The sequence below is a fragment of the Lepidochelys olivacea genome (genome assembly GCF_965140295.1).
Source record: "Lepidochelys olivacea isolate rLepOli2 genome assembly, chromosome: 3".
NCBI classification, from domain to species: Eukaryota; Metazoa; Chordata; order Testudines; family Cheloniidae; genus Lepidochelys; species Lepidochelys olivacea.
The window spans coordinates 60,018,726-60,044,148 of NC_140413.1; the positions used below are offsets into that span (position 1 = coordinate 60,018,726).

Sequence of the window (25,423 nt, forward strand, 5' to 3'; positions counted from 1 at the left end):
GGACTTCAGTAACTCAGCCAGAGGTTAGGGGTCTATTACAGGAATGGGCGGGTGAGATTCTGTGACCTGCAACGTGCAGGAGGTCAGACTAGATGATCATGATGGTCCCTTCTGCCCTTAAAGTCTACGAGTCAGTGTATGTCTGTTTCAAAGCATGTCTGTTCTCATGCTGGGTTTTAGCTAGCATAACTCTAGGCATATCCCCTAGAAATCTGGAGGGGGGAGACACTGGGGACTGGAGACAGTGGGGTTGGGGGCCTGTGTATAGCAGGATTTGGGTTAGAGTGTGAGTGGGGCTGGGGCCCTAGAGTGTGAGAAAAAGCAGCACACAGCAAGGGATGAGTCGTAAGCGAGAGAAGCTGAAGTGGCCTGCAGAAGTAAGAGGTCAGGAAGGGAGAGAGGAAGGAAACTGGAGAGGCACACGCGTGCACACACATGCAACACACAGCGGAAAGGAAGATAATATCAGAGAATAAGGAATCCAAAATACTGGAAAAAGGAGGCAAATAAAAAAAGAGAGAGAGAGAGGATGAAGCTGGAAGGAGGGAGAGAAGAAAATGACAAATAAGGATGATGGAATCAAATAGAAAAACAAGAATGTAACTATGTACGCAGAGTCAGAGATGAGAAGGTGAGAAGGGACCATTGTGATCATCTAGTCTGACCTCTATAACACAGACCATAGAACTTCCCCAAAATAATATCCTTTTAGAAAAACATCCAATCTTGATTTTAAATTTGTCATTGATGGGGAATTCACCATGACCCTTGGTAAATTGTTCTAATAGTTAATTACTCTCACCATTAAAAATTTACACCTTATTTCCAGTCTGAATTTATCTAGTTTCAAATTCCAGCCATTGAATCGTGCTATACCTTTCTCTGCTAGACTGAAGAGCACAATACATATTTGTTCCCCATGTAGCTATTTATAAACTGTAGTAAAGTCGCACCTTAATCTTCTTTTTGTTAAGCTAAATAGATTGAAAAACTCAAGGAGCTCACTTCCAAGGCATGTTTTCTAACCCTTCAATCATTCTCATAGCTCTTCTCCGAACCCTGTCTAATTTATCAACATCCTTCTTGAACTGTGGGTGCCAGAACTAGATACAGTCTTCCAACAGCAGTCACACCAGTGCCCATACAGAGGTAAAATACCCTCTTTTCTCCTCAAGAGTCTCCTGTTTATGCATCTCATGATCACATTAGCTCTTTGGCCACAGCATCACAGCAGGAGCTCATGTTCAGCTGATTATCCACCATGACCCCAAATCTTTTTCATCAAAGTCACTGCTTCAAAAGATGGAGTCCCATATCCTGTAAGTATGACCTACATTCTTTGTTCCCAGATATATACATTTACATTTAGCCATTGATAAAAATGTTAAATAGAGGAGGGCCAAGAAGTGATGCCTGCAGGACCCCTCTGGAAGCAAACCCACTTGATGATGATTCCCTGTTCACAGTTACATTTTGAGACCTATTAGTTAGCCATTTTTAGTCCATTTAATATATGCTAGGCCAATATTATATCATTCTAGTTTCTTGAATCAAAATGTCATGCAGTAACAAGTCAAAAGCCTAACAGAAATATAAGTATATTATGTCAATACTATTAGCTTTATCAACCAAACCTATAATCTCATAAAAAATATATCAAATTAGTTTGACAGGATCTATTTTCCATAAACCCATGTTGATTGTCATTAATTACATTACCCTCTTTTAATTCATTATTAATCAAGTCCCCTATCAGCTGCTTCATTATCTTACCTAGGACTGATGTCAGGTTAACAGGCCTATAATAACCTAGGTCATCCTGTTTATTCTTTTAAATACAGACACCAACTAATACCCCATCTTGTGCTTTATCTGTTAGGACACTGATCCATAAACATTCAGGGTCATTTTCTTCCAAGTTATCAGTTACTCAGAAACAGTAAAACCACTTTTGACAGTGCATCTCTCCCTACCCTTTTGCCCACTTGATCCTTTCTAACTAGGTTATAACCATTGATTTTAACATTCCAACTGTGTGAGCCATCCCACCAGGTTTCAGTCTTATTAACTAGACCAAGTTTATGCTCATAAATGAGCAATTTCAGTTTTTCTTGCTTGTTAGCCAGGCTCCAAGCACTGGTGCATAGACAATTAAATAATTTCTTCTCATCATGTCCTTTGGTTCCTTGATTAATTTTGTTCTCAGCATCTCTTTTGTGCTGCATGCTATCTTCCCTTTTTTTACCCTCCCCTTTTGCTATTAGTTTAACCCCCTCCTGACTACTCTAGCCAGCCCGTCCCCAAGCTGATTGGTCCCCCTTCTACTGGATCAAGGATCCAGGCCTAAATTCATATCAGTTTTTATGTGTTTAATGTTTTTATCTTTACTTGCTTTGTGGGTCTGTTACAGTCAGGTCCGTAACTACATAAATCATGGCCCTTGAACCATACCACCTTTTACTCCCATGTGGAGCACAGATTTAATTTGATAAGTAAAAGTGAACAGCTAAAAAGCATTAAAATCCATTTTCAAAAATAACTAATTTTTTTCTCAAAACATATTGAATCAGAAAGAGCTTATCAGGTTTCAGCTATAGATTTTATTTCAGTTTAAACTAGAACTCTGTGTGTTTACACATTCTTAGGCCCCAATCCTGCAAACTGGGCAGATGCCTGTGTAGCATTCCATTAGGAATTTCTGCATGAGTAAGGGTTCTGATTGTAGGATCAGGGACCTTTATCAATATCCACAAAACCCCTCACAAACCACCTTGCCTTAAATAAAATCTCCTCCTCCAATGTCCTCTAACTTTCAAGGAAATCCTGTAAAACTAGAGAGAGGTCTTGCTGTATGACATGAAGGTCAACAAATGCATATCATATATAGAATCCCTTGACTCTCAAACAAATGTTTTCCCCATACATTTATTATGGTATATTTGGCTGGTTGCTTGTTGTGGTTCTTTTAAATAGAAAAACCCATCACGGTATCCAAGACTAAGAGTCTCCCTTAAATATGTCTTGTGTAGTGGGTTTAAGAATTAAAACACTTTCCTTCATTTATTTGAGCTATTGCACTGTGCCAAAGTATAATGGAGCACATGAGGTATAACAGCATGAACTAAGGCTGAACAGAGTTTCACCTTTAACCCTGAGAGATTCTTTTGAAGAGTGGGAATTAAATTCAGAGACTAAGCATTAAATGCCTTTTCAAAATTACTTTTTAATCTCTCCGTTTACACAAGAGGACTGAATAGGTCTAGCTTGCTCCCTACAAGATTTACAGGTAAGCACAACTTTTGCTTCTTAATCTCTACATTTAAGCTTCCACCAACATGAAGCAGTTTAAAACACTAAATTCCTGAACAAATTGCACTCACAACATTTGAGAAACCGCATAAGACAAAAACCAGGAAAAGAAAACGAGGCTGGGGGAGGGGAATCACAAATTCCAGCCTAATTCAAAATTTGTGCTACATAGCTGGGTACAATCTTTTGCTACAATGAAGAGGAGAAACTGAGAAGCAAAAGATGGAATTGATTTAACTGTTTAATGATGTGCTAATAGACTACACATTGCTCTGATTTGTTGCTCTCTTTTGTCGGTGTTCTTAAGTGTCTGTAGCCATTGCCCATAGCAAATGAGTATTTGATTATAAAATTTGCTGTAAACACTGCTTTGTATTCTTTCCAGGGACAGCCCTACCCTCTCCCTTGCTCTTTATCTTCAGTCCAAGTACATATGTAACATTAATAGCAAAGGCAGTATCTGCAACCTCCCCAGATTCGCTAGCTATATTACAAATAACCCAAATGCTGCTACTAGTGCAAAGCAAAGCAAAACAAAACAAAGATTTCTCTGAATTTGTATTTACTTACAGATATGAAAATGCACATCGCGTAGCTTGACAGACTGCAAATTACTGTCCATAAAAAAACCAAAGCAATGAAAACTTTTCATTATTAGGCTCCAGTGTTCTCCATAATCTTTTAGGTCACTTGTCTTTGCTATGTTTCTGGATAATTAGCACTCATTTGTTAGGTGCAAATCTGTCTTCAAACTTCCACCTGTCCACATATCTTCCCATAGCTTAATAGATGTTTATGAATTCAATGGAACAAATTCCTGGTAGAGCATAAAAGAAGAACTCAGAAAAAAAAGACTTTTTAATATACTGTTGAAAATATATTGAATTAGGTGGTTCCCTGTGCCTTTTGGGAAAAGTTTACACTAAAGATATACATAGATATATATATATACCAAATCCTTGAAACTGAACCTTGTAGGAAAAGCCTAAGTAAAAACCACAAGTTGGAATCTGTTCTGTTATATATTCTAGGCAATACATTTTTATGTGGTATACGTCATACACCCTAAAAAACTTCATTTGGTGATCTAAGCCGAACAACTGGCTTTGTTCACCTTTCTTCTTATTTAAAACAGGTTGTTCCATGTAGCTATGAAAAAAACCCAAAAACGTTGTTTTATTATTCCCCAGATAATTTCTAAATAAGGCATGCTGCCTGGATTTAAGATTTTTCTTCTCTTTTCTTTTCAGTATGTAAATTTCACTACATTTTGATGTTGTTGCCTTATGGAAGTATGATCCAAGAGCTAACCATAAATGTTTCTTTCTTTTTGGCTTAAGAGAAATCATTCTTGCTTTCATGGAACTGCTATATGTCCTGATAATATTTCAAAAAGCTGATTTTGGAAGCAATGATATTACACACCTGAGTGGGAGATATTTACTAAAAGAAACAAAACAAACATGATTTAACTTAAATCATAGATATATCATAGATAAATGCAGAGAATCATAATAGTTGGTTTATGCGACTAATCCTTTTATCTGCCTATGAAGAAAGCCAATGTCAGTGAGACTTCTCTGAGCAACGATGATTAAAGCTGAACATCATTCAGGACCTACCTAGACAGCAAGTTGTACTATGTCAGGGTTCTAATTGCTTTATGGCATGGTTTGTTCTTGCCAGTATGGACAGGATTCAATCATGTTATAGAGCAGTATCACGGTTCTTTAACAACAAGGGCCAAGTATATCCCTGGATTAAGTGGCCTCAACTCTCAATGATTTCAATGGGGTGTGTAGCTGCTAATGTCAGGGCCGTAGCATGGTTCCATGCTACCCCCTATCTACCTGTCTAGACGCTCATGCCCACCTCATCATTGTAGTATCTATGGGCTAGTCTACACTAGACTCTAGCGCTCCTGGTGAAGATGGTGTATGCTGTCGGGAGAGAGCTCTCCCGTTGGCATAATAAATGCACCTCCATGAGAGGTGGTAGCACTGTTCACACTGGCACTTAGATTGGTGTAACTATGTCACTCGGGGGGGAAGGGCTTATTCACACCCTTGAGCGACGTAAGCTATACCGAAGCCAGTGGTACTGTAGACCTGGCCTAAGCAACTTCCATGTTGCTTCAGAATACACTACTGATCCTCTCTTGCTCTAGTCAGGTTTTCTCCCTCCTTTTCCTCAACCTCATCTTCTTCTCCACCTCGTTTAGATCTATCCCTTCTTCCTCCTTTTCTCCAGTTTTCTCTCCTCCCCTCCCCTATATCTTACTGCCTTTATTTTTTAATTGTTTATGTAAAAACATAAGTAAGTTGAGGCTGTGAAAAATGCTAAGGTTTATATTCTGCTCTGAAGGCCATGAGGTTAGAGGTCATTTGCAATGCAGCAGAAGAAGAATCCATAGTCTTGGGCCAGAAGAAGAATCCACACTCTGTCTTCCATTCTCAGAAGTTTGACCCTGGGGGGCATCAGTTTCATAGTTCTACTGGGAATGTATCTGTCATGGGAGATGACAGATGAGAGAAAAGTGGTTCCTTAGGTAGCTTGAACCTGTGTCATGCAGGGCTTTAGAGATGAGAACTGAGATCTTGACCTTGACTTGGTGTCATAAAGGGAGCCAGTGCAGTAAACAGAATACCAGAGTGGCATGTTCTCTTGTTACTGAGTAGACTGGTGGTAGCATGCTGGACCAATTACAAGCTTTTTGTGGCTAGAACCGTCTTCCTTCCTCTTCTACCAAGCACCATCTTTCTTTCTTTCTTCAAGGCCTTCCTTTAAAATCCCCAATTCCACTACCACCCTCTTTTCAAGCAATTCCTCTTCTCTTATTCTGATCATACCAATCAATCCTTGATATCCTGAACACTGTTTAAAAACAATTGATTCAAGGTCTCAGTATTTGGGTCTTTTTGACTTGTGTTTGTATAGCGTCTAGCACAAGGGGGACCTAGTCCATCACTGGGGCTCCTAGGCACAACCATAATACAAATAGTAAATCAGCATCATCAATAATTCTCACAGCCCCTCACTCCAGAACTGTAGTGTCCTATGTAGACCAAGTTCTTTAAGTTCTTACCTACTTTTATAAAGCTCCATGAAAGCACCCCAACTCTCCAACATCAGCCCTGTTTCCCTTCTTCCCTTCACCTCTAAACTCATCAACACTGAATGAACCATTTACAACTGTTGCCTTGAGTTTCTTTTGTCCAAGCCAGTCATGGATCCCTTCTACTCTTTCTACTCAACTGAAACTGTTATCACTAAGGTCTCTAATAAGTCTTCACAGACAAATCTCAGGGCCTCTTACTCCATCCTCATCTTCCTTGACCTAACATCTCTTCACCATCTATCCTTCCTTCCATTCTTCCACTTGCACAAATCTTAACACATTCTTCTCTCTGACTACTTTATATCTAGCTCCTCTTGTTGCCCTTTCTTCCTTCACAAATCTTCCACTTGCAATCATTTCCCATGTTCACCTCCTCTTTGTTTCTGGTATCATCTGTCCTAAACTGATCCTCTTTTTATTCCTACCATCCTTTCCTCTCAGACCGCTTCCTTTCCCCCGTTATGCTGGTTTTAATTCTGCTGACCTTGTTTCCAGCTGCTGTTCTTTCTCATAATGCCGCCTAGAAGCAGCATGTATGAATCACAGGATGACTATGAGCTGCCAATGTGATGTGGCTGTGAAAAAGGCTAATGCAACCCTAAGATGCATCAGGCGAGGCATTTCTAGTAGAGATAGTGAAGTATTATTAACACTATACAAGGCATGGTGAGACCCAGAGGTGCCGACTTTCTGAGTTTGCGAGGGATGTTCTGCCCCCACTCCACCCCTTCCCCCCTAAACTGCCCCTTGCCCCGCCTCTTCCCACACCTGCTCTGCCCCGCCCCTTCCCGCCCCATTCTGCCCCCTCTCCTCCCTCTCGTCCCAAGTGCCTCCTGCACACCGCTGAACCGGTGGGCAGGAGGGGGAGGGTCTGATCCGTGGGGCTGTCGGTGGGTGCTAAGCACCCACTATTTTTTTTCCAATGGGTGCTCCAGCCCCAGAGAATCCACGGAGTCAGTGCCAATGGTGAGACCTCACCTGGAATACTGTATGCAGTTCTGGTCTCTCGTGTATAAGAAAGATGGGTTCAAACTGGGACAGATGTAGAGAAGGGCTACTAGGATGATCAGAGGAATGAAGAACCTACCATATGAGGAGAGACTTAAGGAACTTGGCTTGTTTAGCCTAACCAAATGAAGAATGAGGGGAGATATGATTGCTTTCTATAAATACATTAGAGGGACAAACACTGGGGGCGGGGAGGAAGAGGAGTTATTTAAGGTAAGGGCCAATATAGGCACAAGAACAAATGGATGTCAACTGGCCATCCATGAGTTTAGGCTTGAAATTAGACAAAAGTTTCCAACCATCAGAGGAGTGAAGTTCTGGAACAGCTCCCCAAGGGGAGTAATTGGGGGTAAAAAAACCTAACTCGTTTTAAGACTGAGCGTGATAAGATTATGGAAAGGATGGTATGATGAGATTGCCTACAGTGGTATATGGCCTATCTGCAACTGCTATTAGCAAATATCTCCAATGGCTAGAAATGGAACACGAGATGGGAGGGTTCTGATTTACTTCAGAAAATTCTTTCCTAGGTGTCTGGCTGGTGGGTCTTGCCTGCATGCTCAGGGTCTAATTGATCGTCATATTTGAGGTCGGTAAGGAATTTTCCCCCAGATCAGATTGGCAGAAAGCTCTGGGATGGGGGTGGGGATTTGCCTTCCTCTGCAGCTTTGGGCAAGAGTCACTTACTGGTTTGAATTAGAGTAAATTGTGGATTTTCTGTAACTTGAAGTCTTTAAATCAAGTATTGAGAACTTCCAGTAACTCAGCCAGAGGTTATGGGCCTATTACAGGAGTGAGTGGATGAGGGTCTGTGGCCTGTGATGTGCAGGCAGTCAGGCCAGATGATCACGGTGGTCCCTTCTGGCCTTAAATTCTCTGAGTCTATAAATCTAGTGAACCTGTTATGGGGCTGGTGGACAGGAACTCCTGAGTTCTAAGCCTAATAATAATTGTCAGTCTCGTCATTGTCTTTCATTTGATACATCAGTTTAGAAAGGCAAATAAAATGAGAGGCCGAAACACACAAAAATGTGGGCAAAACACAGCAGAAATTGCTGTTTTGTGCCAATTAATCCCAAAAGTCAGAGTGACAGAAGTTCTGGGAGAGGGATGGATCTGACTTTCCGGTGAACAATGTAACAGAGATGAGGGCCATGAACAGAAAAGCTCGCCAAAGCAAAAGTTGAGACTTGTGACTTAGGAAACCAGAGTAGCTCATGTAGCTGTGTATAATGGCATGAGAATGATCTAAGATTTAGGAGAAAAGTGAAAATCACCTGTGTGCAGAGAAGTGAGGCCAAAAAAAAAATAAATAATAGAATTTTCCTAATAGTAGAACAATTGCTAATGTGCAATTGGAGTGCAATTTCTTGGGTTGATCCCACCTTCACTGAAGTCATTAGTAACATTCCCATTGACTTCAAAAGTCTAATATCAAGCCCTTCATTTTAGAAATTATTTTTCTACTTTTTGAAATTGTTGTTTTACCTTTACTCTTTAATCTTAGCCATTTATAAGTCATTTGCCTATACAATGAGTTTATATTATTAATTCTTTCAAAGATGTTTCTTAGGGTGCCATAACAGAAATACATGGCTTTATTTACTGAGGCTTTTGTTTTTCTTTTTAGCAAACTTCCCAAAGAATGGCTTTCCACATAATTTAGCAAAAATGAATTTTCAAGAACTGTGCAACATGAATCAGCGGCTGCTTCTGACCGCAGGTAAGACTAATAGGTTTTAATAACTTCAAAACTATAATCCTGACTGTCACCACAACCTAATATACCATGCCACAACTGTCAGTAGGAAAGGCAGGAAAAGTATTTTCATTAATTTCCATTTCAGTATCTGTGGATTTTGCCTGGAATGCAAAAGAGCAAACACCTGTTCATTACGTCAAAACCTGCACCACAGAGTCTCTAGTACTTTCTGTCCCCTTATTTTTTCAGTGTAATGAAGCTAGGAAGAGTAGGTTACATGGATAAAATGTGTATTTGTATCTACACCAGTTTTTCTACTGCTTCTTTACTAAAATCAGTAAACTTCCCAAGTGATAGCTATCTTCTGTGTCTGTGCTAGCATGTTTATAGGTGACTGCAGACGAAAATGGCTTCTCCGTACTTTCGTCTGTATTTTATGTTATTTCTAGTATGTAGAAATAGAGAGACAATAGAGAAAGAGACAAATTTTGCCTTCACATATGCAGCTCCTCTTGACTTCCATTGGTACAGACACTGGAAGTGTTGAGAGAATTTCTCCCCCACAACTTCGTACTATCCTGTTTGTCTTTCCTTTGAATAGCTGCAAGGTTCATGCATCTTCACCCACATCCCACTCAAATTTTGTATCTGTTTGCCCCACTGTTGACTACTACAAATTCAATTGCCTTGTATATTACTATTGTTTTGATATGTATACAGTGCCATAAGTATGAATGGTGCAAAGTCTCTTTCCTGAAAAGCTAAGAACCTAAAAATTACCAGTTCATCTGCAATGTGCAACCCTGACTGACTGTTGTTATAAAAATAAATATACAGTATTTGGCTACAGAAATGCTCTAAAATTAATACGGTCACAAGTGGAACAAATATGGTCTGCAAGTTACTTTGCTAGAGAGCTAACTTTTATTCAGAGACTAAAAGTACAAACTGCAAGTAGGAAACAGCTTATCTGTATACTTTTAAAAAGTTATTATTCAGATTCTGATTGGACTTACACCAGTATAAATCTTGGGTAGCTCCAACGTCATCAAAGGAGTAGCACCAATGTAAACTTGTGTATGTGAGACCACTAACCACACCAATACATTTATGGATTAGTTGTGCACTCGGGTCTAAATTACAACTTCCTGTATTAGCTTGAGGCAAGGAGCTCAGATGCCATTGTAATGGACACAAAACGGTTCAGGGGTCCTTGGCCTGCCAGGTAGGGGACGGCTATTTATCGAAACTGTTTGACAGATATATTCATAGTGGAGGTCCATTGCTAACTTTTGGCTATAGAGAACAGGTTGAAAATATTTTTAAGGTCTTTTCAAGACACCACTTGAACTGGTATGCAATACCAGCATTTTTCTTATAGTTCCATCAGTTTCTGCAAGGTTTCTGAATGCAAAATTAAGACCAACATGCTCAACCTGCAGAGCCTAAAGTCAGAGAGACATGGTCTTTTATTGGACCAACTTCTGTTGGTGAGAGAGACAAGCTTTTGAGTTTACACACAGCTCTTCTTCAGGTCCTAACACCTAAATTCTTAATGCACCCCATTAATAAGTGGTGCATAAGTAATATGTTAGCAGGGCTGAGCACCTGCCACTTCCATTGAAACTGTGCTTCTAGCCTGTCTGTTTGAGAAGAAAACTTTCTAACTGTGACCTTGATTCAGCTAAGGTTTCCTGTGGCTGTAGACAGCCTGAAAACATGACTAGTAGAGCTGTTAACGAACAGATTTGTTTCAATTATGTGGTAACCGTGAAAGACACCTTTGCCAGTTTTAATGTCAATATTGCTAGTTGTTTCACTCTGCGTGGAGCTTGCGATTGTGAGTGGAGCTTGAGTAGAGTAACTTCCCTCCCCCACCCGCACCTGACCCATTGAGTATTCAGAGTGATGGATCTGCAGATGTAGTAAACTTGTTCAGAAATAATGCAATAGATCTCTTCTGCATAATAATTTTCTCTGAAGGCCTGTAAAGCTGATTCTGACTTAGAAATAATCTGCAGTTGGAAGAGTAGCTGAAATACCACATGATGCTATTTTATGTGCTCCCAGTAGTGACTATAAGATCTGACAATTTTAAAGACTATCCAAGTGTGAAGGTAGGGATTTGGATTACCCCAAACTCATGGCAAATACCACATCATGTTAACCTCACAATATTTCCTCATTGTTTTAGTACAGCTAGATGTAGCTGTATGTTTTCTCATTATTTTAACATTTGTGGAACAGTCCTGTTTAAATCTGAGATCAGGATCACAAGCTTTACAACTCAGCTAAAATACACACCTCACAAAAATCACATGTTCCAGTTATTATCTTAAAGGTCAACTGAAACTGTAAAGGTTTCAGAGTAGCAGCCATGTTAGTCTGTATTCGCAAAAAGAAAAGGAGTACTAGTGGCACCTTAGAGACTAACCAATTTATTTGAGCATAAGCTTTCGTCACCTACAGCTCACTTCATCGATGAAGTAAGCTGTAGCTCACGAAAGCTTATGCTCAAATAAATTGGTTAGTCTCTAAGGTGCCACTAGTACTCCTTTTCTTTTTGAAACTGTAAAATAGAACTTGAAGAATGGATGACCTCAGGATCTTTTGATTTACTTAACTGTTTGGAAGCAGCATTTGTTACTGTCCGATGTTTTCATAATAGACTATCATTAAACTTGAACTACTTAATCTGCAATCCTAAAATTTTATCATATCAAGAGAAAAACTAATCTTTCTGAAGTATATAGATACTTATGTCAAGCTAAAGGAATGGGATGAAAGCTGTTTAATGATTGTAAAACTGTTGCCCTTTTCATTGTATTTTTTTAATTAATTAACACAAAATTCAGTTTATAGACACAATTACTGAAAGGTCAAAATAGACTGACTCAGTGAGTTACTGTTGCCAAAAGCATAATGGTTAGATGAGTAACTGTGGGCCATGCTGTGGATTCCTACTGTGCTGGCTTTTTCCTTCAGACTCATGATTTAGAAAGCAGGTCAGAAAAACAAATAAATGAGAAAACTCAAAGTCAGAATAAGAAAATGGCTGAGAAGTCTTGGATGGATATACGCAACTCTCTATCCGTGAAAGTTTCCAGAATTTAAAAGAAAAAACATGTTATATAATTAAGGGCCAAATTCTGTGCTATTTTATATGCTCCGGAGCCCCTCTGAAGTCACTGCATGGCATTACACTCAGAATTTGGCCTTAAATGTTAAGTCCGAGAGATTCATTAACAGCAAACATTTCAAAATGACCTATGTTTGGTTAGACTATGCTGTAGATCGGTCACTGGCTGATTGATACTGTGGCCTTTTCTTCATTTTACTAGTGCTCTAAAAATCAAAAGAATCTACAGGTCTGAAGGGGATCACGGGTAGAATCTCTACAACAATCTCAGAATTCTATGCCCTACTAGTACCCCCTGGTTGTCTTGGGTATATTTAAATAAAATGAAACAACTGAAAATGTTTAATAAAGGAAGGGCTTGGTGCTGGCTTCTCATGGGATAAGGGAGAGGAGAAACTTTAATAACAAAAGCAGGAAAAAAAAGGACTTTGAAATCTCCTAACATCGATACTCCCATTTTTGTTTCAAGAAGGTTGTGCTTTTTATTACTTGCAGATCAGTTTTCTTTGCAGGTGATGTGGGCCCAGCATTACATCACCAGAAGAGCAGCCAGGAGTATCTTGATGCCAGGATGACTAAAGCAGAGAGGAATGTATTATCACAGACCGCTGAGAAACTTGCCAATACATTCCTTGCTGGGGGTGCTGCTCTGGGGGAGGAGGAGAGGAGACAATTTTGCATGAAGGGTGAAAGAAAACTTTGTAGAAGAATGATCTGGGGTCAGAATCCTGCTGTCTCCTCTGCGCAGATCTAATTATGGTCATGTACTTCAAAAAGAGGGTTTAACTAAAGCCAGATTTAGCTGGGCATTGCTTAAGAAATACAGCATGAATTCTCAACCCTGCCTTGGAGGAAAATGCTAAATGCTTCTCTATACTTGGAACATTGTCCCATTAGTTGCAGAGTGCAATTTGAGGCTACAATGAGAAATCTCCAATTCAAATCTTTATCACTGTAATGAAGTCTAGCATAAATGTGTATGTGTGTATAATTTATATATCCATACATACATTGGTTCTGTCAGGTTGAAATATTGATTTTCTATATTGACAGATAGGAAAGACATGGTATGTGTTGTGCTATAAATGTTTTATCAGCCTGGCTTTGGGATGTTATTCCCAAGTGTCAAAGCTATGAGTGAGTTACACAGATCATCCCAACTACGTTCCAGTAAAACCCAAATGCCATCCCACTCCATCATGTATTCTGTAAAATATATGCCATGTATATTACAGAAAAAGCTATTTTAGGAATGTTTCAGAGGGCTTTCAGGGCTATTTCTTGTATTCTTCTGTAAGACGACGGGCTTCGGCCTGATCCTGAATCATTAACATCAGTGCCACTGACTTGAATAAGAGAAGGAAATGCGCTTATGAGTCCAACCAAAACAGAATTAGAGGGAGATAAAATTCAAACCACTGAATTTAAACACTTCCACCACTGATGCAAAATAGCTTTTCTGGGGCTAAAATTGTCAGGGTTTTAAGTTTGATCTCTCAGGCCTCTCCAGGACTTGTAGCAAGAGAAGTTTCATGGAGGATCTCTCCATTCCATTGTGCCCCTTTCTAGCCCTGCAGGATCACTAGATAACAGACTTTAAAGTTTCAGAGTAGCAGCCGTGTTAGTCTGTATCTGCAAAAAGAACAGGAGTACTTGTGGCACCTTAGAGACTAACAAATTTATTAGAGTATCATCTTTTGTGGGCTACAGCCCACTTCCTCAGATGCATAGAATGGATCATATAGTAAGATAGATATATATACATACAGAGAAGGTGGAAGTTGCCGTACAAACTGTAAGAGGCTAATTAATTAAGATGAGCTATTATTAGCAGGAGAAAAAAACTTTTGTAGTGATAATCAAGATGGCCCATTTAGACAGTTGACAAGAAGGTGTGAAGATACTTAACTTAAGGAAATAGATTCAATATGTGTAATGCCCCAGCCACTCCCAGTCTCTATTCAAACCCAAGTTAATGATATCTAGTTTGCATATTAATTCAAGCTCAGCAGTTTCTCCTTGGAGTCTCTTTTTGAAGCTTTTCTGTTACAAAATTGCCACCCTTAAATCTTTTACTGAGTGGCCAGAGAGGTTGAAGTGTTCTCCTACCGGTTTTTGAATGTTATGATTCCTGATGTCAGATTTGTGTCCATTTATTCTTTTCGTAGAGACTGTCCAGTTTGGCCAATGTACGTGCCAGCAATGCCCCTCTGCCATGTACATTGGCCAAACCGGACAGTCTCTATCCAAAAGAATAAATGGACACAAATCTGTCAAGCCGGGCCTTAAAAACCTCTAAGGATGGAGATTCCACCACCTCCCTAAGTAACCCATTACAGTGCTTCACCACCCTCCTAGTGACAGGTTTCAGAGTAGCAGCCGTGTTAGTCTGTATTCGCAAAAAGAAAAGGAGCACTTGTGGGGGCACCTTAGAGACTAACAAATTTATTTGAGCATAAGCTTTCGTGAGCTACAGCTCACTTCATCGGATGCATCATGAAAGCTTATGCTCAAATAAATTGGTTAGTCTCTAAGATGCCACTAGTACACCCTCCTAGTGTTTCACCAGATCCAAACCCTTTTATACTTTGGAGTAATTCAGATCTTAATCCAAACATGTCAGCTCAGATCCATTTCTGCAAAATGAATCCGAACACCACCACCTGACACAAATCCCTCCGAGCTGTACAGATTCAGATTTGAAGCTGAACATTCAGGCTCAGGCCCATCTCTAAAGCCAATCTATTGTCTAGTTTTAAACAACAACATCCAGCATTGTAGTATCTCAATTCTCAGGCCCAGATCAAAGGCATTTAGGTGCCTAATTCTCATTTGAAATCAATGGGAGTTAGTTGCCTAAATACCTTTGAGGATCTAGGTCTCAGAGCCTCCCAAATGATTAAAAATCAAGAATATAAACAGCCACTGGCCTAATGCATTTTCTCCATGTCCCTCAAGGTAGTTGGGGTGAATTTTTTGTTTGTGTAGGTTTTCTTTCTTTCTTCCATCTCTCTCAGCTCCCTCTCCTATTACTCCCTTTCTTGTTCTTACTTCATGTCTTCAGCTCTTTCTCCTCCTCTTCCACCTTTTCTCTTCCATGACGTTGTTAGTTGTGACTATATGGAAACTAAGTCAAAGGAGTGAGTTTTACCTTTCATTCTGAAGGCTATGAGAATTGCAGTTGTGCTCATCTCGACTGCTAATGCTTTCCAAAGCCTTGCTCCTCTTGCCAAGGAAACCCTGTCTCCTCCTCTCATGGGTTTCACCTGTGAGGTTTTACCTGTGAGGTCCACTGGAGAACTCCCACTGAGGGAGACTGCACAATGGAATCAGGCATTCTCTGTGACTGCATCTATTTTTGAGGACTGCACTGTCGCAACCTGCAGCATTGTGACTGAATCAGTGAGAGTCTGCAATGGTGCAGTGCTTCCACCCTAGCCATCCTGCTTTAGGTGCACACAGCACTCCCTGCAAGCATTGCAGGTTCTGGGATTTGTTTCACTAATCCCATAATGCCTACAGCAGCTCCTGAGAAGCTGGGGCCATGGTCACACCTGTAGATCGTCACCAATCACCCCGAACCACTGCCAGACTGTCTCTGGAGTGGATCTAGAGGCACAAGCTGTATTATGAGAAGCATCACTGCCTATGAGTGGTGATGCCTGCAGATGTGAGGGACTGGACTGTATTCTTTTCATTCATTTATTCAGTAGTATTTTTCATTTTGGTTTTGCCATTAATGTTTTTTCAGTTCTTATTTTCCTGGTCTTTTGCTTTCATTTGTAGCTGAACTAATGCCTTTCTTCTCTCCTGAGTGGAGAAAGGGAAGTGATCCAAGCCAGGATCTGAAGAGAGGCCATCTCTATAGGGTACCCTCCATTTAGCACATCTAGTTTCTCCTGCCCCCTGCCCCCTGCCCCCCGTACAATGCAGTAGGACTTCCAGGATACGAACCATTCCTTGGGGGGTCAGTGAGGCAATGAATGGGTGCTGAGGCACCATGGGGAATTACAAGAGAGTAATGGGATTGGGTGACAGCAATAGCCTTACTTTGCATTTTAGCTAATGACCCCTTCCTATGTTCGATCTCAGGAGTGTGGGAGACACTGAGGCAGTGGATGGACAGTGGTGGCACTCCCAAGTAGAGTGCACCGAAGGGTGCGCCCACATTTCTCTGGTAATTAATCTTTGATTTTTGTCTTTTGCTTTCCAAGTGAATCTCCAGGGGACCAAAGAAAGAGTTTAAAGTTTGTAATAAAGTTGTAGTTTTTGTTATATTTTTATATCTTTCTTTGCTATCTGAGGGTTGGGACTAAGCAGAGCTGAGGGCAACAAGCACTACCTCTTGGCTACACTAAGCCTTGCCCTGAGGAGAGGTTTGTGGGTGAATGAACAGAGCCAAGAACTGCCTCAGCTGCTCTCACGCTTGCATGCAGCCAGCTTGACAGGTGACAGAGCCAGTGCTCTCAGCTGTCAAAGCTGTGACTGAAGGATGGGAAGGATCATTGTGGGACTGTGCTGAAAGGATCAGTTGCAGCTGCTACACCAGCCCTTCCTTTCTACAGTGGCTAATTCTATCCAAGACCCCATCCCAACTCCACCCAGACCCCACTTCTCCCATCCCCAAGACCCAGCCATTCCTGTTTCCTCTGGACCCCACTTACTACTGATGTCTTTGAAAAGTGGCCCAGTGGCTTTCAGCCCTCTCCTTTCTTTCAGGCTCTCTAGGGGGCCTTAGATTGCTGTTCTCCTCCACACTGGAACTTTAGGGGCGTTGGGGTGCCAGGCACAGGTTACTGCTCTTCCCACCTATTGAATTTTCTGTAGATAGTACGAGGCATTCTCCCCCAAGCCTTGGGCTGGAGGGATTGGCAGTCTGCTCACTGCTGTGGCCAAATACAATGTACAGAAATATTTGCAACTATACAAAGACTTCAGCCATGATTTAGCTGGAGGGATGACTGTTCCCTTCTCTGGACACAGGAAAGGGGCCTCCTAGAATCCCACCTCCACAAAAAACTTCATGTATGAGGAAGAGTTGGCCCTCACCTGACACCTCATCTCCACAGAAGGCCCAGTGTGGTGTGAGTGGCCATCTTGTGCTACTCATCCTATTAACCCTGAGAAGGTGGGAGGGGAATGAAGACTACCCCACTTCCCTACCCAAAGCCACCAAGTATGAGTGAGGAAGAAGAGATGAGTGACAGGGTGCTAACCATGAATGGGAAGGCAAGACAATACCACAGGGCTATGGAGCTTGGATAGTCTAAAGGCTTTGCAGTAGGAGAGAACAACAGAAGCAGACTAAACAGAAGGAAAGGAGACTGTCAGGGAAGTGGCTTGGGAATAGGCCTGGATCTAGCTAATGTGTATGCTAGACCTCAGTGGGTGGGAGGAAAGAAGGGTGCCAATGGAAGTGCAAGGCCTGGATAGTTGGCTGAATGGAATGGTATCACCTGTACCTAACAGATACTGGCAAATTTAGCAGGCCACCAGGCGTCCTCCTGAAAGACAGCACAGACTGCAAACAGGATTAATTATATCTAATAATATACCTCATTGATGGAGATATTGAAACAAGAACAGACAAGTAGTAAACTTTGCTAAACAGTCGAGGATAGAGCAGTACAGAACTGAAAAAGAGAATGAGGGTGGAGAAAATGGTGATAGAAGTGAGTAAGGGTAGAAAGATAAACTTGTGGTTAAGTTACAGGACTAGGAAACAAGATATGTGGTTTGTATTCCAATCTTTATAAAAATAAACTATAGAGATATTTACAAAACACAAAGGCCACCCTTTCTCTAGGAGTATCTTCTTTTGGAACTTCTGATTCCAACTCTTCCTAGTGTAGAGATGCCTTCTTATAGGATTTTTTCCCCAGCATGCCTTTCTGGAGCTGGCTTTTTAAATTTGGCAAAGTCAAACAGCTACAGCCCTTGGGGATCATTTTGTGACTGGTTGCTGCTTGCTACAATTTCCTGTCCTTGATGGGTATGTTTTATACACTCCTGTTATGTTTTCCACCCAGTGCTTTGACATTTTTTGATTGAAACTATATAAGTATTATAGCATTATAAAGTAAATATTATAAATGAGGATTGGGAAGATGTAAGACCCATGAGCCCTCTGATTGTTCTTAGAGAGCTTCCGACCTTTAGCTTGGGCAAAATGGTATGGGGCATGTGGTCTCTGAAAGGCAGCCTATAAAGTTATGAAAGGTTTGTTAAGTTCTTTGTAGAGGGAAAGAGACATATAACTAAGCATTATCATCATTATGCCTGACTCGTAAGAAATGGACCTTCTACAGGATTGTTCTTTCTCTAGGTAACCACTCTCCATTACCACTGCAGATACTGCATGTATAATGGGGTGAACAACAGTTTAACCTCAGCTCAACTTCTGCTTTCCCTTGCACAAGGGGGACTGGGTATTTGTTCAGTTCTGAGCACAGTGGGGCCTGGGCCTCAGAGAACTGCCATAATATAAATAATATAGATGATGCTGATGGTAAAATAAGAATGGCTAAGGGAAGAGAGAAGGGAAAATGCCTTTGGGAGGGTTGGCTCCCCATCCAGTGTCTTAGACTGGATTGAACCTTGAGCTGGGGATGGGTTTTTCTTATCTCAACTTAATTTTCTTTCCTGTTACAAACCCTGTCTCTTGATGAAAAGACCTTGCTGACAGTTTCTTTTGGATTTTGTGATGAGTCATTTCACTAGTTTATCTTTCTCTCTGAATTTGTCCTTCCAAAGATATTACTTTCGGTTTAAAAAATATATGAAATAAGCTATTTGAACTCAGATTAGTCTGGATCCTGAATTCCTTGTGCACTCAAATCCTAAAGGATCTGTCCCCTGAAGGGTAAGAGTTGAGACCATTTAAGTCTAAATTAATGAACAATTTCAACACCTCACTCATAATGCCACTATATAAAGCCACGGTACACACACGCCTTGAATACTGCATGCAGTTCTGATCACCCCATCTCAAAAAAGATATATTAGAAATGGAAAAAGTACAGAGGAGGGCAACAAAAATAATTAGGGGTATGGAACAGCTCCTGTTTGAGGAGAGATTAGAAAGACTGGGATTGTTCAGCTTGGAAGAGAGACAGCGAAAGGAAGAATAAGTGAATAAGGTGAAAGCGAACACGGAAGTCTTATTTACCCTTCACATAATGCAAGAACCAGGAGTCATCCAAAGTAATTAATAAGTAGCAAGTTTAAAAAAAACAAAAGGAAGTATTACTTTACACAATGCACAGTCAATCTGTGGAATTTATTGCTTGGGATGTTACGAAGGCCAAATGTATAACTGGGTTCAAAAAAGAGCTAGATAAGTTCATGGAGGATAGGTCCATCAAGGACTATTAGCCAAGATGGTCAGGGATACAGACCCAAACTCTGAGTGTCCCGAAGCCTCTGACTGTCAGATGCTGGCACTGGACGACAGGGGTTGGGTCACTTGATAATTGCTCTGTTCTATTCATTGCCTTTGAATTATCTGGCATTGGCCACTGTCAGAAGACAGGATTCTGGGCTACATGGGCCATTGGTCTCATCCAGTATGGCCGTTTTTATGGTATCAGATTTCTCTTGTCACTCAACAGAAATCAAAGGGCCTTCAACAGGTGCAATTCTTGCCCCACATCTATTTGCCCTGGTAACTGAGGCAAATGGTCTTGGCCAGGGGTTCTCAAACTGGGGGTCAGGACCCCTCGGGGGTCGCGAGGTTATTATATAGGGGGTTGCGAGCTGTCAGCCTCCACTCCAAACCCTGCTTTGCCTCCAGCATTTATAATGGTGTTAAATATATTTTAAAGCGGTTTTAATTTATAAGGGGGGTCACACTCAGGGGCTTTCTATGTGAAAGGGGTCACCAGTACAAAAGTTTGAGAACCACTGGTTTTGGCTGTTCCCAAAGGATCTGCTTTCAATATATATTTAAATTCAAATTTTTATTGCTGTTTTTGCACTATTCATGGAGTTTATAAAAGGAGGCACATAATGGAGCAGAGAGACTGAGAGAATGCACATAGAGATGGGACTGGATGTAGAGGATTAGTAACAGGAGACAGAACTCAACTCCAGATCACCAAAGAAAACAGCACAAGCCAGTGATGACCAATAGTTTATCATTTTAGGGCTGTTAGTGGCCCATATGAATTGAGCTGGTGATCTCAATTCAATTGGCAGTGAACAGGTTTACACATAATAAATACCTCTCACCTTTGAAGGTGCTTTTCTAGGATAGGGATAAAGTGAGGCTGCAGGGAAACTCTCACTGACACTTTCAAACCATCCCTGATTGGTGGATAAAAAAATGGGCTTTAATCTCCAGGGCTGGTAGGGCTGCCAACTCTTATAATTTGATTGTGAGTCTCAGGATATTAGGTGTTTATCTTAAAGTCCCAGCTCCTTTAGTCATGTGACTATGTAAGAATCTCGGCTTTTTTTTTTAAGTATGTTTCTAGCCCTTATGGCTGTGGAGAAATTATTGAAAATGGGAATGCTAACGGATCAAACATCAAAAGACAAATTTAAAAAGTCCCAGAAATTATTTATTGAAATCTCATTTTAATTGGCTAATTTTAAAGCCAATCTCATGATTCTGAGGGCCTGAGTCATGATTTGTGAACATTTGGGGTTGGCAATGGTGCTGACAAGCCAACAAAATGGTTTAGGGTTGCTCAGTCTGGTTGATCTGAAATGCTCCCACACTGATATAGATTTGTGTTTGTGTTACACTTTTTAGACCACACGTCAGTTCTTTTGCAGTAGTCACTTTATAAGCTGATCAAATATATAAGAAATAATGTTGGCAAAATCAATGTATAAAAAGTAAAAAGGCTGATTTTGGAGATGTCAGTAATTCATTCTTTGTGCCTTATCTAAAAGAAATATTTTGTACCTGATTCTGTCAGGACAACACTCACCAATAGTGTCTAGCAGGAGAGAGAGTTCAATGTGCAAAACCACATTATTTGGACAACACAAATTCATTTCTGGAATGGTGAGATGGCAATAACTGCCAGATTAAAGGGAATGAGCTGGGTGATTTCTAGAAAGTAAATCAGAGAAGATAATACTGCAACGCTCTTATAATAATTTATTATCATAATATGTACTTCTATAGCGCTAAAGGCCTGATCCAAAGATCATTAAAGGCAATGGGTAGCTTTCAATTAACTTCAATAGGCTTTGGATCAAACCCTTGTTTGTGTAGTCTCTGGGCATACATATGTATCTCTACATACATGAATACTCAGCATATATAAAAATAATTTATACACAAGCAACCAAAGGTGATAATTGTCATACTCCTTAACTGGAAAAACAAGCCAACATAATTCTTGATATGCTGTGAAGGTGACAACATTTCACATTATTGGGTAAAATGCAGCAGAGTTTGTGCTCTTTGAAATTTGTCAATCAGCTCAGCAATGCAGCCAAGACATACGGACTTTGTAGCTTCATGCATCATCCACAAAAAGATGGTCTTGAACCTCGCTGAGGAAATAGGTAACAAATAATTTACTCAGTGAATCTCGCATCTTTCTTCCTGGGAATGTCTGCAACGAGTCTGCGGTAGCAGATGGGCAGGACTAGGCAATTTTTAGAAAACATTTCCTTCCTGGGACACGCACACCTTGCCTGAAGCATCACTCTTCAATCAATTGTGAATTCATAGCCCTGGATGTGAAGAGTGCAATCAACTTCTTCTCACTTCCGTGCCAAGGCTCTAGAATGTGGGTTTGGAAACTATGTCCTCCTGCTGTGCTAAACGGTGTTCCATTCCATAAGAAGCCTACCACCTCGGGTTCAGCATGCCAGATTAAAATTCAGTCAATGTAAATAAAATTGGATCACTCAAAAGTTTCCAGAAGATGAACACAAATTGGGCACTGGTGTGGCCAAAGGAAATTCATTTTAAAACTCAAGTGCATACTCACAGAAATGTCTGGTGAGATCTCCCAGCTCTGGACCTGAACAATGTTATTAGTACAATGCGATCAAGGTGACATTTTACAAATAGTTTGCATGGGCAATAGATGTATCACATAAAAAAACTTTTCACTTCTTAACTGAGGAAGTGTCAAGGATGTTGAGGATATGCTACATAGTAACTCTAGTGCTCACCTTTCACGCTCCTGCTCCAAGAGGTTGGTAAAGTCATCGCTTTTGTTCATGTAATCTGTATGTTTATGCTTCTCGTTTTCCAGCTCATAAACTGTACGCCGATGGCACTTCTCGGCCAAGAGGAGCTGTTCCAACATGCGTCGATACGTCTCTTTCTGCTTTTCTTCCAGTCTGTCCAGCTGGATTGTTGAAAAGGAGAATGGGCTGTTTGAAAGGTCTCATTCACTGACATTGACTGATTAACTAACCGAAGAAACTGTATTTAGTAAATGCCAGTTCAGTAATTTTATGTCTTGGGTTTTACATAAAGCAGCGGCTAGGAACCAGAATAATTGTTCTGTGAAAAGAATGATTTCTTTATACAGTATATTTATATTAAACATTTGCATAGCTCCCAGATATATGAAGAACAGAATCTGACACCATTTTAAAATACTGAGTGCTTCCTGCAACATGGTGCTGAGCACCTTCAACTCCTACCAACTGGAAGGGGAAATGAGGGTGTTCAGTGCCTCCAGTGCAGCAGGTCTGAGGCAATGCTCTTTTAAGAACCTGAACAGACACGGTGTTCAGCCTCTCCTGTCTGGTAATGTGTTCTCAGGCCTGTTGAAGTCAATGGCAGTTGAGGACACCCATCAGAACAAAAGAGGGTGGACCCTATGTACAAATTAAGATGCCTAATGTTAGACAGCTAAATCCTGCATTCGAATGGCTAGATGGGAATTTAGATGCCTAAACATGGGGTTTGGCACTTAAGTTGCATGCCTAAAGCTGAAAATTGGGGTGCGCATCTTCGACATGCACTCGTAGCTGCCATTCATTAGATTGATTAAAAATAAAATCTAAATTAGCTAGAGTCAGTGTGGATTCTTTTTATAATACATTTCTGGTTACTGTTCATTTTAGAATTTTTTTCTTTTCCTCTTCTTTTACAATTTATCTCATTACTTTATTTGCAATGGTTTATTTTTTTTTAATTTGTCTAATGTTATTATTAATTATATTGTTATTAATTATTATTATTATTTATTATTATTCCAGCTATTTTTCAAACACTAGTTTTCTGGTACACGTGTATAAAGTTGCTAGGAAAGAGCAATACCAAACATCGCTATTCACGCTGCTACTTTCAGTGTTTTGTTGGGGAGAGGGCAATTGAATCTGAGTTCTCATTCAGTTTGTAACAAACTTCCCATTCAGCTAGATCCACACAGTACCCTTCTGATTATGTGCCTCCAACAAAAATATCACCTGATCACACTCATCCCACCCATTGTGGGAATCATGTCTTCCACAGCCAGGGCTGGCCAAGCTAGTTGCTATTTTATGCTATCCCTGTAATGGGCTAACGGAAAGATGAGAACAGGATTGCAGCCCTTTTGAAACAACTCTAGATGATAAACAGGAGAGTCTGAGGTGCTCATTAAACTTCACAAAGGAGAGAGCCTGGCATCAGCTGCATTCTCATCTGGACAATGGACCTTTAGAAGCCAGAAAATATTGTAAACGCGGTATTTTTATACCAATCATCTTCTAATAAATTCCTTGCTGTACAAGTTTTACAGAGAACAAAGAGTCCCTCCCAAACCATCGGACTCCATGGATACAGTGCCCTTGCCACCTATTACAAAAGAGTCTTGTTAAGTTCTTTTATCATTGTTCAAAGTGAATATTTAATGTATCCTCCTGAATGGTACAATCTGTTTTCCCCACTTACTCACCTCACAAATATTCCAGAAGATGTCACATTAAAAGTACGCAGTGTATTTTAAATTGTCTTCTACTAGACACAATTAATATGAATTGTACTGTGTTCTACCCAGAAAGTCCTTGCAAAATTGTACATACATTGTGGCATATTATACATTTTTTGGCTGGCAGTTATCAGTGCTAGGTTTTTGACTTGCGGGTAGAGTTAATCAGCTGCACTGTTCCTATTCTGGTACTAAGCAATAAAGTGGCTGCATGCATCCTAAGACTCTTGGGTGTTTTGTGACTCACTTTTTTCCTATATGAAGCAAATGTTGGCATGAGTTAATATGGGGGGTCTCTTGGCCAATTCTTATGAATACTTAGCCTCATAATTTGCACTGGACACCTTGAATATGGTGAGGGGATCTCAGATACAATATACATGTATTTATAATGTGTCCTGATCCTTCTTTACATTTTTTTTAACATAACCAATCACCCAGGCATGTTGAATCAGTTTGATCACTCTGTTGACTCTAAATTCTGAAAAGATGTCATCTAATACAGTGGGTTGTTCAACCATTGTATCATTATTACTGTAATTATTGTACCATTATTACTGATGTATTTAGAAAAAGTAGAAGAGATTAACTAAAACCCTAGGGATGCTAGTCTTTACCTTAATAACTGAACTCAAAGATGGCCTTTTTTACCTTAAGAACGTGCTCGGTGCTTAGTTTTGGATACACCCTGTAGATATTAGGACCTTTCTCTGGTCTCCTACCTATTCTACACTGGTATAGCTTCATAGACTTCAAACCAAGGATCAAATGCTATAGGTCTAACTTAGAGCCTGATCTTGCCCCCTATACGCCTGATTCTCCACACTGTTACACCATTTTAATGCTCGTGTAACTTTGTTGACTTCAATGGCATTAAACCAGCATAAAATCAGCATTATAACAGAGAATCAGGTTGACTGATGCCATTGGGTACAGGATTGTGCCCACAGTCATTGTATTGACAAAATGACTGTTGAAGACAAACTTTCTAAGGACTGAGTAAAGACTATGGGATTTGGTCCCTAGACTTAACTTCTTCACCTGATGCAATGATCCAGTCTCATGAAAATTGGGGTGGGAGGGAAATTTATTTTGCATGTGGATTGACTTCAATGGAGTAACATTTAATTTACACTGGTGTGAGTGAAATAGACTTCTCATCCTAACTGCTCACTTGATGATACTCTAACAGAAGACACACTGTCAAGAGCACTTATCACTACAGATTTGTACCTATTAATGGAAAGGAATTT

At 40.4% G+C, this 25,423-nt stretch overlaps 1 protein-coding gene across 2 annotated transcripts in view; it reads right to left on the reverse strand.

The window, feature by feature from the left end:
- FILIP1 (filamin A interacting protein 1) overlaps positions 1 to 25,423 on the reverse strand; it is a 164,854-nt gene that overhangs the window by 37,259 nt on the left and 102,172 nt on the right. For both annotated transcript variants that reach the window (XM_084625102.1, XM_084625101.1), the window contains exon 4: positions 22,417 to 22,595. In XM_084625102.1, coding sequence (XP_084481228.1) covers positions 22,417 to 22,595 — 179 coding nt within the window. The remainder of the gene's footprint in view (positions 1 to 22,416; positions 22,596 to 25,423) is intronic.